Genomic DNA, 19,253 nt, shown 5'->3' on the forward strand with positions numbered 1-19,253 from the left:
CCCCCCCCAGTGCACAAATTTTTGTGCACCGGGCCTCTAGTTAATAAATAATAACACAAGAATAAATTCTGGCTCTAGCTGGTTTGGCTCAATGGATGGAGTGTCAGTCTGCAGACTGAAGTGTCCCAGGTTTGATTCCAGCCAAGGGCACATGCCTAGGTTGTGGGCTTGATCCCCAGTGGGGGGCGTGCAGGAGGCAGCCAATTAATGATTCTCATCATTGATGTTTCTATCTCTCCCTTCCTTTCTGAAATCAATAAAATATATATTTTTTTAAAAAATAATAAATTCTGTGTTTTGCACACTCACAATTATAAACCCACTTTTACCACATCCTGTCTATGTTCTCTCAATTTCTCTTCTTCAAATCAGGCAGAGCTAACAATATATTAAAATAATGTCCAAACGTGTATAAAATGTTGAATATCTGTCTTAAATAAAAGTCTATCAGTAAAAGAATCTTAAATTGGTTAGGTGTGGTTAAATGTGGAAGAGATTGTTGCATAAAGTATAATACTTCAACCAGCTTGAAAAGTATCCCTGTGGTAGTAAAAGTAAAGCTTAGTCAAAGCCTGCCTTTTAGCTGTGCTCTGAAATCTTTGGTTGGTTGAAAAATAAAGCAAAGGTTAAAAAAATGCTGGTTTAACAGGTTCAGCTTACAAGAGCATTCCAGTAAAGCCCATAAATCTTACAAACTTAACAAATACAACTATGTACCCCCCAAAACTGAACAAGTTATGCTAAAGTCACCCAAGATCAAATGGCTCACAATTCTTTAATAAGCCAGAACTGTGCTGTAGATATAAAGATTAATTTCCTCCTTCTAAAATCCCCCGGGAGTATTGCTGCCTTCTTTATGCCAGTAATTCATTAGGTACTGTTTTTTCCCCCCCGCTAAATAAATTTTTAAAAAAAGATTGCAAAGAAAGTGTAATTCATTTTTCAGCAAGCTTTTCAACATGTAGCATCAGTTTTTTTGTTTTGTTTGTTTTTTGGTTAATCCTCACCCGAGGTTATTTTTCCATTAATTTTTAGAGAGTTTGGAAAGAAGTAGGAGAGACAGAGAGAGAGAGAGAAACATCGACTGAGAGAGACACATCAATTGGTTGCCTCCTGCAGAGGCCCAGACCAGGGCTGGGCACTGAGCCCACAACCGAGGTACGTGTGGCCTTTGAACAGAATCAAACCCATGATCTTTCAGTCCGAGGGTCGACGCTCTATCCACTGAGCCAAACCGCCTAGGAGCAGCATCAGTTTTTTGTTAAAGATAGCATCTAATATTATTTTCCTTCTCAAGATTTATCTACCTTCCAAGAGTATAACAAAATGACTTACTGATAGGAAAGAGTAGCTAATAAAGCAAGAACTCTTCTATACAGAAGATGAAACAACCAGCCTGGGATAATTGTTCAAAGTTTCACAAATTCATAAAGAGGGAGAAAGAAAAGCTCCCAGCAATCTTTAGTTGAATTACCAAATCAAATACAAATTTAGAAACTACTCAAACCAAAAATTTTATGCAAGATTTATGAAGTTCACAATTCTTCATTCTACATAAGTTGGAAGGGGGAAGTCTATGTCAGGACTTCTGTCATGGAAAAAAGAGTCAGATGACTTCATATAAAAACTGGCAGATACAAGAAACCATAGTCTCCAAGTTTTTTGGGTCCACTCAAAATTCAATTGTTATAACAATAAAATATCTTTTTCTTTTGTTAGCAAATAACTATTCCTCACCTGCTTGTGTGCATGATCATAGGAATTGATATGGTTGTCAAATTCCTGATGTTTCTGATATTGCTTATCACAGAGTTCACAGTAAAAGTTGGCTCTGAGGTCTTCCAACGCTTTAGCAATTGCCTTCTCTTTGTCAACATAATCCTGTAAGAACCACAAAACATAAACAAAAAATGAACTTGGTAGAATTTTAAAGTGAATGTTGTAAAGTAGTAGTCTTACCTGAAGAGAAAAAAAGGGTTTTTCATAAATTTAGTGGTACAAGTAAAAGCTGAATGAAACATAAGTTGGTGGGGTAATTCGTGTGTGGTTGTACTAACAGTTGTCTTCAAATAATCAAACATTCAAATGAGTTTACTGTGGCATCCCCTATTCTTAGCCCTGGCTTAAAAAAACCAACCAATCGCTCTAGCCAGTTTGGCTCAGTGGATAGAGCGTCAGCCTGAGGACAGAAGGGTCCCAGGTTCGATCCCGGTCAAGGGCACATGCCTGGGTTGTGGGCTCGATCCCCAGTAGGAGGCAGCCTATCAACGATTCTCTTGCATCATTGATGTTTCTCTCTCTCTCTCCTTCTCCCTTCCTCTCTGAAATCAATAAAAATATATTTCAAAAACTAAAAACCAACCAATCAGATATAACAAACAATTTTTATTGCACTGAAGGAAACATAGAAAAGTAAATCCCCGAGAAGGGCAATGGAAGAAGAAAAACAACAAAACAAAACAAAAAAATCAACTATGACCTTAAGCTGAAATCAGAGCTGTGATAGCCAAGGGCTCTCCTTAGGACAATGGCTGACAGTAGCACTTGGGGTCTTAGTAAGGTGGGGGAGCTAAACATGAGAAGCCTCATGTAATAAGCAAAAGAACCTACAAGAGGGCTGGAGAGGTCCCAGGATCTGAGCCTTGGCAGAGAGAATCAAAACTACTCTCAGAGCCCTGGCCAGTTTAGCTCAGTTGGTTGCAGCGTCAGTTTGTACACCAAAAGGTCATGGGTTCAATTCCTGGTTGGGGCACATACCCAGGTTTTGGGTTCGATCCCAGGCTGGGGTGTGTATGGGAGGCAACTGTCTCTTTCTCCCTCCCGCTCACTTCCTCTCTCCCTAAAATCAATAAAAACATATCCTTGGGTGAGGATTTACTTTATTTACACACACACCTCACACGAGGATATTTTTCCATTTTTTTAAATATATATTTTATTGATTTTTTACAGAGAGGAAGGGAGAGGGATAGAGAGTTTGAAACATCGATGAGAGAGAAACATCGATCAGCTGCCTCCTGCACACTCCCCACTGGGGATATGCCCGCAACCAAGGTACATGCCCTTGACCGGAATCGAACCTGGGACCCCTGAGTCCGCAGGCTGAAGCTCTATCCACTGAGCCAAACCAGTTAGGGCAGTTGTTTTTTTTAATATACCTTTATTGATTTCGGAGAGGAAGGGAGAGAGAGATAGAAACATCAATGATGAGAGAGAACCATTGATCGTCTGCCTTCTGCATGCAGCCCACAACCCAGGCATGTGCCCCTGACTGGAATCAAACCTGGGACCCTTAAGTCTGCAGGCCGACTTTCTATCCACTGAGCCAAACCAGCTAGGGCTCCATTGTGTGTGTGTGTGTGTGTGTGTGTGTGTGTGTGTGTGTGTGTTTAAAGAAAGAGTGGAAGGGAGGGGGAGAGACAAAGAGACAAACATCGATGAAGAGAGAGAATCACTGATTGGCTGCCTTCTGCATGCCTCCTACTGGGGACCTAGCCCACAACCCAGGCAAGTGCCCTGACTGGGAATCAAACCATGGTCTCCTGGTTCATAGGTCAATCCTCAATCTAGCCGGGCACCAAACCAGTTTTTATATGATAACCTTAGCTAAACCTGCTTCTTATTTACAAATTTACCTATTTTATGGTAGAGATTGGGCATACTAGAACATCTTGAAAAACATGTTTCCTGGTCAGTCTTTTTGAAGGCTAAATTATAACATGTTCTAAGATGCAGTTTTCTTATAAGTTAGTCCCTTAAAAAGAAAAATACTGAATGAAGTTCTCAATCTGTTTGCTACTCTTAAAACATCTCACCCATTAAAAAAGAAAAGGCTCAAAAAAAGGAAAAGAAAAGGTTTATCAAAAGGTATCAAGCTCTCAAAGGACTCCGCCCCTCCAAAGACTCTTAAGTTAATAATTTTTACTGCTATTAAGGAGCACTGTGTTTTCAAACACAGATGCAATCAATCTTCCCAACAAACACATGAAGTGGGTATTATTAACTCTGTAGTTTTTACAAAGGCAATAAATAGGAAAGTTTAAAAACTTGAGATTACTACTAATCACCACCAAATGTCAAACAAATGCTGTTAACAGAGATCCTTTTCACTGAAAATATCTTTCAGTGTGAACACCCCAAATGCAAGAAAAGCTTCATTTAAGTACCTTGTACTTCTGTCTTAATTCTTCCGTGTCTTCTTTTTCCACTTCTAGGACACGGCGCCGTTCGGTAGCATCTTCGGCATAATCGAGCTTAATAAAATAAGATATAATTAGCCTTAATTCCTAAAGTATCCCCAATTAGCAATTTAAAAAGTCATTTGCACAAACTAGAGTACTGGATGAAAATAAAAAGCTCTGTATTTTGCTCAGTAACCTCTTGTTTTATTGTCACCTACAGAGAAAATAGCATGCAGAAAATTTCATTAATCCTTTCATGCTGGTGGTTCCCAACAGGCAGATTTTTTTTTTTTTTTATGATAACAGACTTTAATTCAGTGGTCTATGTCAAAGAATTAGGAGTAAATGGAGAAAATATTTTAGCCAATGAAGATACCATAGATTACAACTATACACATCTCTATAAGGACAAATCTTCTACCATAGCAAATATTTTAAGAGTTAAGCAACACTGCCTATTGAAATGAGTACCAGGGTCTGTGGCATAACCCTGGGCAAACCACTGAATTTCTTTATGCCTCAATTATAACAGTTTTTATTTGCCACTTACCTACCTACCTCAATGGCAGCACTAAGTAAAAATGTAAAATATAATTTTAAATTTCCGAAGAAAAATATTAAAACTACATTTGATCTAATAAATGTATTCTTGCACTGGCATCTGAATTTGGAATTAATATCAATTTTAAATATTCCATAAAACAAGTGAGCTTATGGGATTAGCTTACCTCCATTTCCATGCGACCCATGCCCATGACATCATACTTGAAAACAATTGGAATGGGATCTGTTCTCCCTGTAACAGGAACACATAATCAAGGTAAGATGCAAAGCTAAGCCAAGCCAAAAGCTCACTTTACACATTGGGTTTGGGTGGTTAGAGATCTTGCCTTGGAGTGCAGAGACCAGAAAGCTACAGTGAACCAAACACAAGCCATTCTCACAGCTTACAACCAAACCTACCTCTCCCAGTTTAAACCCAATTAACCACCTTAATTGTCCTTCCAGTGAGAATAATTCCAGATTAGTATGACAAAATTATGTAATGCAAAGCATTTCTAAGCAATGGCCCCAGGAGGTTTAAAATAACTTTTCATCAAGAATCACTTCACTCTTATCTTACTGTTCACTGACATCCTCCCATACACACTTTTAAAACTGGTAATAAATATTTCAACTGACATGCTTAAATCAAAAAAGCAGTTTCAAACATAATTCAGGAAAACTGTAATTGCAACTCGGTATGTTTAATATTTTTTGTTTTGTTTTCAAAAGATGGTGTACAGTTCAGCGGGGCTATGAAAAATTTAAATAAGCAGCAACAATTAGTTGCCCTTAGAAACAAAGTACAGTGTTTCTTTTGAACTGGTGAGCTGAGGTCCCATTTTTCAAAGTGGATTTAACACTGCCTGTGGTAATCAGTAAGCTGTGAAAAGGACTAGTTGCGAAGAAAATTGACTTTAATCTAGTCGATCTATGCTGAAGATTTTTTAAAAATGTATATTTAATCCACTCATAACCAGCCAAACAAAGCAAAATGGGGCAGACAAGCACTTTACTACCACAGCTGTTTTACATCACAACTTGCGCTGTTTATTGTGATGTAAGCCCACTGATAAGAGGACTTACCTTATCCGTTGTACACCTTTAGTGAAAAAACACAATGTTTACTTCCCTCATCATTTCACTCAGCCTGGTGTAAACAATTGTTTTTTTTTAATTTTTTTGTTTTTGTTATACACACATGTATATTATACCTTTGGGCTAAAAGTTAAGTTTTGTCAGGCTAAATTTGAGGTATTACCAAAATCAAATTAAAAAAATAATAACAGATGCCATGATTATGACTAGGTTTGGTCCTGGACAAAAAAGAAGAAACTGTTTTCAAAGGGACCAGCAACCACTCGCACCTAGTTGCTCTATAACTGTGGGATTAGTTTTTAGTAAAAATAATAATAAAAACAAATTCAGAAGTTTACTTATCACTAATATCCCATTATGTTTTAAACAATAAGGAGATAATCAGGAATAATTATTATAGTGAAAAAAAGTTTAAGTAAATAAAGAGCCTCTAATGCCAGAAAAAAAGTTCTAAAATACAGCCTTCTTTTAGATACTATCAAAGACTGCCAGTTAAACAAAATGAAAATGCATTATTACCTTATGCCCAATGGTATAATAAATAAGCAGTGACTGCAATCTTTAGCAAAAGGACCAAATTAAGACAGGTTATAAAAATGACTTCCTAGGTGCAATATCACTTTCATAACGTCTCAATCAGGGATTTACTGGTAAAAACAAATGGTCCAATGAAAGAATTGAAAAAATAAATAACAAAGGAATTTACTTTTTTTGTTGTTTTGGTATCTTTTTTGGTCTGTCAGAATTTGTTATGCAAGAATCAAGAAAGTTTTGGTATAAATTCATTACCTCTGTAAACCCCTGTTTATAAACTCTGCATTAGTACTTTTGCCTTCTAAGGCAGTCAAAGTTTGTTTTAATTTATTTATAAATTGCAGTAGCAAGTGCTAGTGCCCATTACATTGTGGGGAAATCAAGTTTTTGACAGTATTAAAATTTAATGTTTTAACTGATTTTTTTTTCACTTCTAACACAAACAGATACATCCCTTCTTAACATTACCCTTTAATGAACGAGGATCAGACAAGTTGCATAAGGAAAGGAAAGGAAAATGAAAAAGACCAAGCAGAAGGATGAAGGCTACAACAGAGAAAGTAAGCCTAACATATTGGTGCACTGATGACAAAAGGAGTATTCAGTCTGAAAATAAAAAATTACCACTGCTAAGTTTACCATCACCACAACAAGTCCAGGATCATAATGCTGTAAAAAAGAAACACCATTTGTTAGGCAGAAACCAATTAGGGTGGGAAACAGGCCTTCTAGCAGGCAGATGGGATGGGGTAAAGTAACAATTGGGCTTTGTCCCTCCCCCAATTTCAGCTGGGGACAGAGGAAGGGCACTTTGTGCTACAGCAGTTATTTTCATACTGGACCAGGGTGTGAGATTTTTGTGCTGCTACTTGAGAACATAAACAACCTCCTCTTTAATTATGCAGGGGCTGCGAGAAGGTGTTCCTTCAAAATGAGAGAACTAGCTCTAGCTTCCAATTTCTCATTTAACTACTCATTTTGCTTAATCAGTATTCAGGGCCCAAGGCGGGACTTTTCTTTAAAGAAGTAATATCAAAGATCAGCTGGACAGTGATGAAGTCATCTGCTTCACTAAAAGAAAGCTAAGAGGATTTGAGGGGCAGGAGGGGAGTCATCAAGACCTTCCTAAAAAAAAAATATCTATATCTGTATCTACAGATATATAGATATATCTACAGATATAGATACATATATAGATACGAGTAAAAGGTCTGGAAAATAACCTTAGATCTTCAGTGCCTAGAAAACTATGTGCATTTGAGTTCTGCTATGAATGAGTAAAACTCTTGAATTAGTTTTCCTTAGAATTTGTTGTCTTTTGGTGCCGAAACCCGGGAATTTGTTGTCTTTTAATGAAGTCTTCTTCCCAGGCCTGCCAACATCTTTCTGCATACAACAAAGTCAAGCTTTGAATGAGACAAGGAACTCCAGAGAAAAGTGGCATCAAAAGGGCTATCAAATTTCAGTTAGTCCACTCAGAGGTGACTCACAGAAAAGAAAAAGGTTGGCTTTAAAAACAATCTGAAAGTGACATTACTGCCCAGGCCAAGTAGTAATTTCTTTCCATTAAGAGGTTCCAGACATACAGGAAGAAGTTATAGCATTAAAAAAAAATCCCCTCAATTTATTCATTTGTGATCAATGATAAATCCTATCATAAAGAACACCACGGTGGAACACATGAATAACAACTCAGTGATGAATTTCAAAAGGTAGGTAGCAACCGAATGTTTGCTAATATGATATTCTCTAGAAAATTCAACTTCTTTTAAAAATAAATTGAACTCTCTATCCAGGTTCCCTATTTCTTGGTTTCTTTTGAAGGGGGCAAATATTTCTTAAAAGCATTAAGAACATTTTGCTTATTTCACTCCAAAGAAGGGAACTTCAATCAAAATACTAAATACTTTCCTACAAAGAAATTGTCTTCCTCAGCCAAAGATCTATAGATGCTATGACTTTGATCTGGCCAACTAGAGAGGGGAAAGAAAAAAAGAAAGCATATCAAATCTGGAATGTGCCAATACTGAATTCATGTAATGAGGGAAAAACTGATACTCGTATTTTTAAATAAAAACTTTAAATATATATACATATATAAAATTATATTGTACACCTAGAACTAATATAATGTTGTATCTCAATAAAATTTTTTTGAAGAGAAAAAACTTTAAATCATGTTTTATTGACCAACTTTCTCTATTTTAAAAGGCAGTTTTACTTCTACAGTGACAAAAATGCTAAATGTTCATATATGTATCTCTTGCTAAAATATAAAGGTATATGATTTATAACTGGAGAGTAAGGCCAAAATAAAAATCCTTTGATTGCCCTCTGTTTCTGAGAACCATCCCTCATGAATTAGTTTTGATTTTAAAACAGTTAAAGATATACCAATCTTCAAAATTGGCCCCAAAGACCTGGGATGTAGAGAAATACTATTTTTTTTCTTTTGAGAAACACGACTCTTAAAGAGACAAAATCCAGGAATAGAACAACTGGGAAAAACATATTAAAGGACAACCAAAACTGGTAATCACCTACACTGAAGGCACATGGCTTCCTATAGAAATAAATTAGAAATGAAGCTTCCAAAGTGATTAAAAACTGGTTGGATAGTCAACAGATGTAAGAACGTAATTTATCTCTACTGCCTTTCCACTTACTAAGATTCATTCAACAACAAATATTTATTACAAATATTTAATATTACCACTTTAAACTTCTGGCATGAGGAGTGGGAGAGAGACACAGAACATTTGTGGAGCCAATGCATACATGACTCGAAGGCTTAAAAATGTCTGAAATTGTCCTTTAAAGATGTTTAAAATTGTTTTTAAAGTCTAATCCTAATAAAGCAAAAGTATAAAAGCAACCAAATAAAGTAAATCTACTTCTAAAAGGCCATTAAATTGATAAAACTGAGCTAACATCTTTAAATCTATTTTTTTCTTACTTTAAGCGACTTAAATACATATGTGAAAATCAAGAGTAACACAAAACTAGGATGACTATTCTCTGACTTGCAAAACTATCCAAAATAGGTCTCTATAGTAAGCTATATGTTAGTGCATTTAAATATAATTTCATTTATTAAAATAGTGATTACATACAATTTTGAGAAACACTGAGTAAAAAAGGGTACATCTATGTCCAAAACAAAGCTTCACTTTTGCAAACTTCTCTTGAAACTGACAGTCTTCATAGCATAAAAACAATGATTACTTTTAGCATCACTGAGATAACTGTAACATAATATATGCTACCTCTCAATAAACATTAACTGAAAACACCAGGCACATTAATTATTCCCTACTTTAAAAAAAAAAGGGGGGGGGGGAAGAAAAAGAAAGAAGAGACTTCCAACTCAAAACAGAATTCAAATTTTCCAGTACTAAAAAACTAATTATATTCTTGCCATAGCCTATTTAGTGATCTATACAACAACTAGATTAATTTGATTTTCAAATACAGATGTTTTCTTTCTTTCTTTCTTTTTTTTTATTGATTTCAGAGAGAGGAAGGGAAAGGGAGATAGAGATAGAATTCATGGGTTGAGCCAGACCGGTTTGGCTCAGTGGATAGAGCGTCGGCCTGCGGACTGAAAGGTCCCAGGTTCGATTCTGGTCAAGGGCATGTACCTTGGTTGCGGGCACATCCCCAGTAGGAGGTGTGTAGGAGGCAGCTGGTCGATGTTTCTCTCTCATCGATGTTTCTAACTCTCTATCCCTCTCCCTTCCTCTCTGTAAAAAATCAATAAAATATATTTAAAAAAAAGAATTCATGGGTTGATGCTCAACCACTGAGCAACGCCGGCTGGGCAAATATAGATGTTTTCTAAGGGCACAGTTTAACTATGACCTGCAGGAATCTCCATCCTTTCATCTTTCCAAAGTATCAGAGCTGCTTTCTAGGATAAGGTAGCTCAAGTTTAATCATATAATCTATTATGTCAATGAACAGGGACAGAGAAGGGGCAAAAAGACTTTAGTATTATGGAATCAGAATGTTAAACCAGGAAAGGATATCTCACCCAGGGATGACATAAGATAGTCAAACCTTGGGAGAGGTAATAAAGGGAATTCAGGAGCACTTTCAATTAAAAAAATAAAAACCACCTAAAGGAAATATACTTTTACTCCAGTTAGGACTGTTTTGGTGAAAAATTATATCACCTCACTGAAGGCTGTCTCATGCTAACCATTATGCTAAGATCAATTTATTTTTTAAATGGAAAAATCAATTTAATAAATAAACTTTCAGAGTAAATAATCCAAAACATGAGACTTAGGGGAGAGGGAAAAACAATGTTAGGTCCTTGGTTAAACACTTTTATGCTCTCAGTTTTACTTATGTTTGTATCCTAAATAACTGACACAGTTTCTAGGATAGAGGGGCATTTAATTAAAAAGTATTTGTTGACTCAAGAGAACGAACATGTTCATAATGGGTCTCAAACTCATTCAGGTATAAATACACAGTGGGGCAAAAGTAGCTTTACAGTTGTTCGTATGGAAAATAATACAATAATTAATAAATAAGAATATAAGAATAAACTTTCACAACTGATTAGTGATCTACACATGGTCTCTAGCCTTAAGAAATCTTCAAAGGTGTACAGTAATTAAAAAATAAGACTTGGTCCTGGCCTGTGTGGCTCCGTGGTTACAGTATCGGCCCGAGCACTGCAGGGTCTTGGGTTTGATTCTTGGGCAAGGGCATATACCTGGTGGGTTGCAGGTTCAATCCCCAGCCCGGGTCAGGTGAGTGCAGGAAGCAACCAATGGATGTCTCTCTCTCACATTGATGTCTCTCTCTCTCACATTGATGTCTCTCTCTCTCACATTGATGTCTCTCTCTCTCTCTGCCTCTCTCTCCCATTCTCTCTAAATATCAATGGAAAAAATATCCTCGGGTGAGGATTAACAACAATAAAAAACACAAGACTTGCTCTGGCCAGGTAGCTCAGTTAGTTAACGTGTTGTCCCTATATGCCAAGGTTGTGGATTTAATCTCCAGACAGGGCATATACAAGAATCAACTAATGAATGCATAAATAGGTGGAACAACAAACAGATGTCTGTCTTTCTGTCTGTGTCTCTCCCCCTTTCTCTCTCTAAAATTAATTAAAGGAATAAAAATAAAAAGCAAAGTAACCCTGAGGGCAAGAATGATGTCTGATCTACTCTATCCATGGCTTATGATAGTAATAGCTGATATAGCTAAAATATATTATTAGCTCAATAAATATTTGTTGGTTGTCTTATTGATTGAACCTTGTAAACAGAATGAGATATAAAATAATATCAGACCCCATTCTTACTTTTTTAACTTTTGAAATATTTTAATAAACACTAAGGAAGAACAAAAGCTGAATTATAAGGGAAATTCAAGTACAAAAATAAACCCACTTTATACAGTACAATTTTCTATCTTGCCACAGATAATGTCATTCCTGAGTCAGCATGCCCTATTCCCCAATCTATCTAGTGACAAGATATCTGCACTGTAGTCCCAAGAACTGGCACCCTTTGCAACAACCTTGCCTGGGTCAAAATAATGTTAAACGTTAACAAAATATCCTGAAGATATCAGGTTTAAATGTTAAAGATGTTAGAGCCCTAAAATAAAAAAAAACAACAACTGAAAGTTAACAGTAAACTAGTAAACACAAAGAACTTAAAAAGTCATGAGTCTAGAAATTCTATGCATTGACTAGTCTGTGCAAAACTAAGGTGGCATTATCATTTTCACTAGAACAACAAGATTTTCTTCTGTGGTTATTTATAGCAAAGGATTGGTTCAATGAAAAAAGTCTGTCATGAGTTATCTCAATATGCCATAAATGTGGCTATATTCTAGGTCAAATCATGTGGTTATTACAGAAAGAGTTATGTAAGAGAAACCAGCACAATGCCTGTACACTGTAGAATATGACACTAAAAAAAATAAAGAGCCATTTATAAGACAATTAAAATCAGCCCTTATTGTTGCAACAGAATAAGGGTTCCATTCATCTTGAAGGGTGAAGACACTGTACTAGCCATTCAAAACAGATGGGCTTTGCTCAACAATGTGAATTTAAAAATGGTTAAGACGGCGCTAGCTGGTTTGGCTCAATGGATAGAATGTCAGCCTGTGGACTGAAGGGTCCCAGGTTTGATTCCGGTCAAGGGCACATGCGGTCAAGGGCACATGCCTGGAGTTGCCAGCTCGATCCCCAGTAGGGGGGGTGCAGGAGACAGCCGATCAATGATTCTCTTTCATCAATGATATTTCTATCTCTCTCTCCCTTCTCCCTTCCTCTCTGAAATCAATAAAAATATATTTTTAAAAAAATGGTTAAGATGGCCCTGGCCCATGTGGCTCAGTTAGTTGGGCATCATCCATGCACCAGGAGATTGCCAGTTCCATTCCCAGGTCAAGGGCACATGCCTAGGTTGTGGGCTCGATCCCTGATTCCATGCCCCGGTGGGGGATGTACAGGAGGCAGCCAATTGATGTTGCTCTCTCTTTCCCTCTCCCTTCCTCCCTCTCTAAAAATCAATAAACTAGTCTTTAAAAGAACAAAAATATATGGTTAAGATGGTAATTTTACATTATTTTTTTTTACCACAACTAAAAAGAAAATCTCTTGTATTTTATTTTGTCATTATTACTAGAGGCCCAGAGCACGAATTCGTGCACTGGTGGGGTCCCTCTGGGTGGCCTGCAGGGATCAGGCCGAAACCCGCAGTCCAACGCCGCTGTCTGCAGCTTCTACTTGCCGTTCCCGCTCATCCCAGCCCCACAGTGCCTGCTGCGGGCTCGCGCCCAATCAGCCCGGATCGGGAGAGGCTTGCGCTCCTACAGCTGCACTCACCAGCCATGAGCCCTGTGTCTGGCGCCCTCCCAAAGGGAGTGGCCTGCGGGATTGGGCTGAAACAGGCTCTCTGACATCCCCTGAGGGGTCATGCGAGAGGGTGCAGGCCAGGCTGAGGGATCCCACCGGTGCACGATCAGGCCGGGGAGGGACCACGGGAGGGATCCAGGGTATGTTCAGCCCATCTCGCTCAGTCCTAATTGGCCAAACCCCAGCAGCAAGCTAACCTACTGGTCGGAGCATCTGCCCCCTGGTGGTTAGTGCACATGATAGTGACTGGTCGACTGCCCCCTGGTGGTCAGTGCACGTCATAGCGAGCAGTTGAGCAGCCTTAGTATATCATTAGCATATTACGCTTTGATTGGTTGTTCAGTTGTTCTGCCATTCGGTCTATTTGCATATTACCCTTTTATTATATAGAATTTTTATTGATTTTAGAGGAGGGAGGGGTGACGGTGGAGGAGAGAGGGATGGGGAAAGAGAGCAAGAGAGAGAGAGAGAGAGAGAGACAGACAGACAGACAGACAGACATTGATGTGAGAAACATCTATTGGTTGCCTCCTGTACTTGTCCTGACTGGGAATTGAACCCATGACCTTTTTGTTTACAGGACTATGCTCCAACCAATTAAGCCACACTGGCCAGAGCTCTCTTGTATTTAAATGAATAATAGATTTATGAGTTATTGAGTGTTTATTCTATACCTGCTACCATGGAGATGGAAGTAAATGATGGATAAAACCTAATTCTTCTTTTCAAAGAGTTCAATGTTTATAGAGAACCAAAATTCTAAAGTATTCTTAAAATATTAATAATTTTTCTATCACTCCTTGTCTTTCTCCAGTTTCTAGCTGTACTTTAAAGTCTCTGGTGCTTACAATGAAAAATTCTGGGATTCAAACAGATTAGCTAGCCCCTAAGAAATGCCTCCAAATTTTAATTCCTGTGTGCCTGAACTAAGAGAGTAAAATTAACAATGTTCCCATGCATCTTTGTATGGGGAAAAAGATGTTTCAAATAGCAGAGAAAGATCAAATCCAGTCTTCAGACTTTCTTATGAGTAATCATCTCCATTCAATTCAACCCAACACTTACAACTATGCAAACCAAAGGAACAGATTCTATCAAGAAGATATTTCTATTTCTATCCCCCCTCAAAATAGGTTAATGCTTACTAATAAATATTAATTTGAAATATACAAATTAAACATCTCATTTATGTCACCACTGAATAAAATTTGTATAAGTATAATTTAAAAAGCAAAGGTTTTATAGAATGAAATGTCCTGCTTCACGCCCTGTCCTCTTTTCTAAATATGTAACTTGTTTGTCATATTTTGGTAGCCATTCTAATGGAAATTTTAGCCTTTTTCATTAATAAAATAAATTTCTTATAAAATACACTTTTTGCCGAAACCGGTTTGGCTCAGTGGATGGAGCGTCGGCCTGCGGACTGAAAGGTCCCAGGTTCGATTCCGGTCAAGGGCATGTACCTGGGTTGCGGGCACATCCCCAGTAGGAGATGTGCAGGAGGTGGCTGATCGATGTTTCTCTCTCATCGATGTTTCTGACTCTCTATCTCTCTCCCTTCTTCTCTGTAAAAAATCAATAAAATATAAAAAAATAAAATAAAATAAAATACACTTTTTACTTTGTGTTCTTTTCATGTTTACATTTGATCCTACTTTAAAACATCAGTGCTTCTATATGGAAGAATGAGGAGATTCCATGTATCTACTAAAAAAGTTGTGATGTAGTTGCTTGCTTCCTTATTCTCACATTCTGTGATTTTTTCACTTGTTAAATCATTCAAGAAATAAATTGAAATTCCACATGTTCAATCTGCTCTGAAGCCCCCACTGTACCTTTAACTTCACAACTATACTGCACTCCATTTATTTGTTACATTTGTCTCCCTATTAGACATGAGCCTCTGGAGGGCAGAGGCTATATATTAATCCTTGAACTCCTAAGAATTAGTACGGATCTGGCACATTCTAAGGATTCAATAAATGTATGCAGAATAAAAAACATGAAAAGCAACAACAGATACATGTAAATGAATAGCAATTATCATTTAGGAGTTTATAGTCTAATGAAGGTTAAGAGATACATAAATATAAATTATACAAGGTAGAGCATAAAAATGCCACAGGAAATAAACAACCTATATAATAAAAGCCTAATATGCAAATTGACCAACCGACAGAATGACCTGCACTGACCACCAGGGGGCAGACGCTCAACACAGGAGCTGCCCCCAGCCCGCAGGCCCCAAGCCAGCCAAGGCAGGTGCAAGTGGGGATCCCCCAATTGCCCCACTGGTCATCCCACAGATCGACCCTGATGGCTGGCTAGGCCTAGGGACCTTACCCCGTGCACCAGGCCTCTAGTAAAGTATAAGAAAAATGTAAGTGAGGAAATTACAGTATTTTCTTTTTCCCTAGAGACCAATTACCAACCATCCCTAAAAATGAGGGCAAGGTTCTTACTGCTCAATCTAGCCTCAAGTTGCTAATGAATATATACAAATTTATATTAATCATGAAGAATACAAACGACTGCTTCAAGTGCCCTAAGGTAAAAATATCATATCAAAGCTATCTCCAATGTTTTGGGCCAGAATTAACTACTGTATATTTCAGTTCTGTAGTACCTGCATTTCTCACCACCATCACATCTTTCTGGGAAACAGAATTTATATCCATTAGAGCATATTAATTATAGCATAGGGCTTGGCACAATTATACTACTCTTTTTTAAAAAAGATATATTTTATTGATTTTTTACAGAGAGGAGGGAAGAAGGATAGAGAGTTAGAAACATCGATGAGAGAGGAACATCGATCAGCTGCCTCCTGCACACCCCCTACTGGGAATGTGCCTGCAACCAAGGTACATGTACCTGACCGGAATCGAACCTGGGACCCTTCAGTCTGCAGGCCGATGCTCTATCCATTGAGCCAAACCAGTTAGGGCTATTCTAGTCTTTAGTATTGCTCAGACTGTCAGTTTCCTTATCTGTAAAATAGGAATGATACCCACCACAAAGATGACTTCAAGTTAGGTAATCCATGAACACTCTGTAAATATTTAATAAATCCTTATTACAAAGGATTAACACTAGCCCTGACCTGTGTGGATAAATGGTTAGAGCGTTGGCCTGTGCAATGAAGGATCGAGGGTTTGATTCCCGAGGCCACCAATTGATTACTCTCTCTCTCTCTGTCTCTCTCACACATTGATGCTTCTCTTTCTCTCTCTCCCTCCCTCCCTTCCACTCTCTCTAAAAAAAATCAATGGAAAAAATGTCCTTGGGTGAGGATTTAAAAAAAAAAAGATTTACACTAAACCCAGGGAACAAGGTTTTGCTAATTAGACATATATAAATTGACTGTACACCGTGCTTCATAGTTGATTTGTGTTATTATCCTTTATATTTATACCTCCCTTTCCATTTCCATTGCTATCACTATATCTTAGACCCTTAACTCAAACCCAAACAATATTCTAAATGGTTTTCCATTTTCATCTTCAGACATACTTTGACCGGATTAGTATTTAACTTGTAACGCAAATGTTCTGGTTGGTATAATTGAAAGAACAGCTCAAATATCAGAAAATTTGGAATTGGTTTCAGCACTATCTCTAACATATTTTGGAACCTTAAACCTAAATTACTTCATCTGTAAAATAAATCTTGATTACATTATCTTTAATATTTCCTGCTATAAAGTCTATACCTTTCCTCTGATCAAAAATTGCTCTTGCCCAGATGTGGTGGCTCAGTGGTTGAGCGTCAGCCTATGAACCAGGAGGTCACGGTTCAATTCCCGGTCAGGGCACATGCCTGGGTTGAGGACTCAATCAATCCCCAGTAGGGGACATGCAGGAGGCAATCGATCAATGATTCTCTCTCATCTCTGATATTTCTATCTCTCTCCCTTCCTCTCTGAAATCAATAAAGATATATATTTTTAAAAAATTGCCCTTGGCTTACAAAATAAAGTTCCAAATTGGAGAGGCCTTAAAGGCTTTTACATTCAGTGTACTAGTTAACAGTGTGAGTTATGGAGTCAGAAAGACCAAAATTTGAATTCTGATATTGTCATTTACTGATTGCTTATTCTTTTTTTTTTTAATTTTTTCAAAATATATTTTTATTGATTTTTTACAGAGAGGAAGAGAGAGAGATAGAGAGCTAGAAACATCGATGAGGGAGAAACATCGATCAGCTGCCTCCTGCACATCTCCTACTGGGGATGTGCCCGCAACCCAGGTACATGCCCTTGACCGGAATCGAACCTGGGACCCTTGAGTCCGCAGGCCGACGCTCTATCCACTGAGCCAAACTGGTTTCGGCTGATTACTTATTCTTTGGCAACTCTAAACCTCAGTTTCTTGTTCTGCAAAATGGGAACAACAGTAATTATCTCACAGACTTGTTTTAAGAATTAAATGAGATATCTGTTAAGTGCTTAGCACATAGTAAACACTCGACCAGTACTAGATTTGTGCCTATTTGAACAAATTTCCCATTACTGCCCTCTAGTTATGGTTTCCAAACTAGTCCTGGCAACCTAGAACTTTACTTCAACCAAAACAACTGTAGTTTCTCTTCCTCCCCTTTATATATCAAGGTTCAACTTTTAAACAAATTGTGGAGATTATGCTAAAAAAAAAAAGTATAAAAATCCACTGTCCCATGGGCATTCTCTGATCCAGCCAGCCATACCTACTCTTTGCCAAATGTAATCATCTTATATTTGGTAATAACTATTATCCTCCCTCCTTAAGACTTCACTACGAAGTCTTCCCTAGTCATAATTCCTCTGAGTCCTTTACACACACACACACACACACACACACACACACACACACACACACACACACGTTGATTAAGACTTCCCATTCAAATTACGGAAATCCATTTCCAAAATGCAAAAAAATTGTCAACAGTAGCACACCTCTCCCCAAAGATCCCTTTCAGATATAGAAGTACAATGATTCCCCATCATTTCTGAGGTATTGTTCACATGTGCAAACAATAAAACAAAAACAAAGAATAAACAATAGCTCTTGAATGTCAGAGAGCAAAAAAAGGTGTATGAAGTTGGCTGGTTTCCAATTAGCAAAAACTCAGAAGTAGAAATATTAAGTATTTTGTTTTTATCCAAATGATTAGCATAGTTAAAATAAAAAATAAATGCAATGGAAACTTTAAGCCATACATTTTCTACAGTCTGATCGGAACCTGAGAACTGGCCTCTCTGCTCAGAGAACCATAGGAAACCTCTATTTCCATTTATGTTTCATACTAGAGGCTCAGTGCATGAAATCTGTGCACAGGGGTGGGGGGGGGTCCCCTCAGCCCACCTGCACCCTCTCTAATCCGGGACTCCTTGGGGTATGTCCGACTGCTGGTTTAGGCCCGATGCCAGGGATCGGGCCTAAACTGCCAGTCAAACATCCCTCTCACAATCCAGGACTGCTGGCTCCTAACTGCTCACCTGCCTGCCTGCCTGCCTGATCACCCCTAACTGACCCCGACAGCCTGATCACCCCTAATCACATCTGCCTGCCAGCCTGGTCACCCCTCACTGCCCCCCTCCCCCGCCAGCCTGATTGCCCCCATGCAGCGGGCTGTTCAGTCGTTTGATCATCCTTCACTAACCCCCCTGCCAGCCTGGTTGCCCCACGTAGCCTGCTGTTCGGTCGTTACTGTGAGGGCATCCTGACCAATTTGCATATTACCCTTTTATTAGTATAGATAAAATGGGTTAATTTTCTCTCTACTACTACATAGACTATGACTGCAGAGAAAAAGAGCCAAGGCAATAACCAGCTACGGGGAGAATGAGGGAGGGGCAGGGTAGCACAAAAATTAAAACCTGCTATTGAATGGTTCTCTTTAAAATACTGAAGCCACAAAACAACATCACTAAATGACACAAAGCATACCCTGCTACTACGTATTTCTTTTATTCAACTCACTGACTACTTCCACCAAAAAAAACTTAAAACAGGTGGAGCCAT

At 38.1% G+C, this 19,253-nt stretch overlaps 1 protein-coding gene across 10 annotated transcripts in view; it reads right to left on the bottom strand.

Moving 5' to 3' along the window:
- Window positions 1-19,253, bottom strand: part of GPATCH8 (G patch domain containing 8) — a 77,026-nt gene that overhangs the window by 25,174 nt on the left and 32,599 nt on the right. For 5 of the 10 annotated variants that reach the window (XM_014537743.1, XM_014537744.1, XM_014537747.1 and 2 more), the window contains 4 exons: window positions 6,981-7,025; window positions 4,910-4,977; window positions 4,167-4,253; window positions 1,738-1,881 (listed from right to left, as the gene is read on the bottom strand). In XM_014537743.1, the coding sequence (XP_014393229.1) occupies window positions 1,738-1,881; window positions 4,167-4,253; window positions 4,910-4,936 (258 nt within the window). In that variant the 5' untranslated portion in view covers window positions 4,937-4,977; window positions 6,981-7,025. Of the gene's footprint in view, window positions 1-1,737; window positions 1,882-4,166; window positions 4,254-4,909; window positions 4,978-5,810; window positions 6,958-6,980; window positions 7,026-19,253 lie in introns of those variants that run through there. The other 5 variants (XM_005863845.2, XM_014537742.1, XM_014537750.1 and 2 more) reach the window with 3 other exon arrangements.

The sequence above is a fragment of the Myotis brandtii genome, unplaced genomic scaffold (assembly GCF_000412655.1).
Source record: "Myotis brandtii unplaced genomic scaffold, ASM41265v1 scaffold1814, whole genome shotgun sequence".
Lineage (NCBI taxonomy): Eukaryota > Metazoa > Chordata > Mammalia > Chiroptera > Vespertilionidae > Myotis > Myotis brandtii.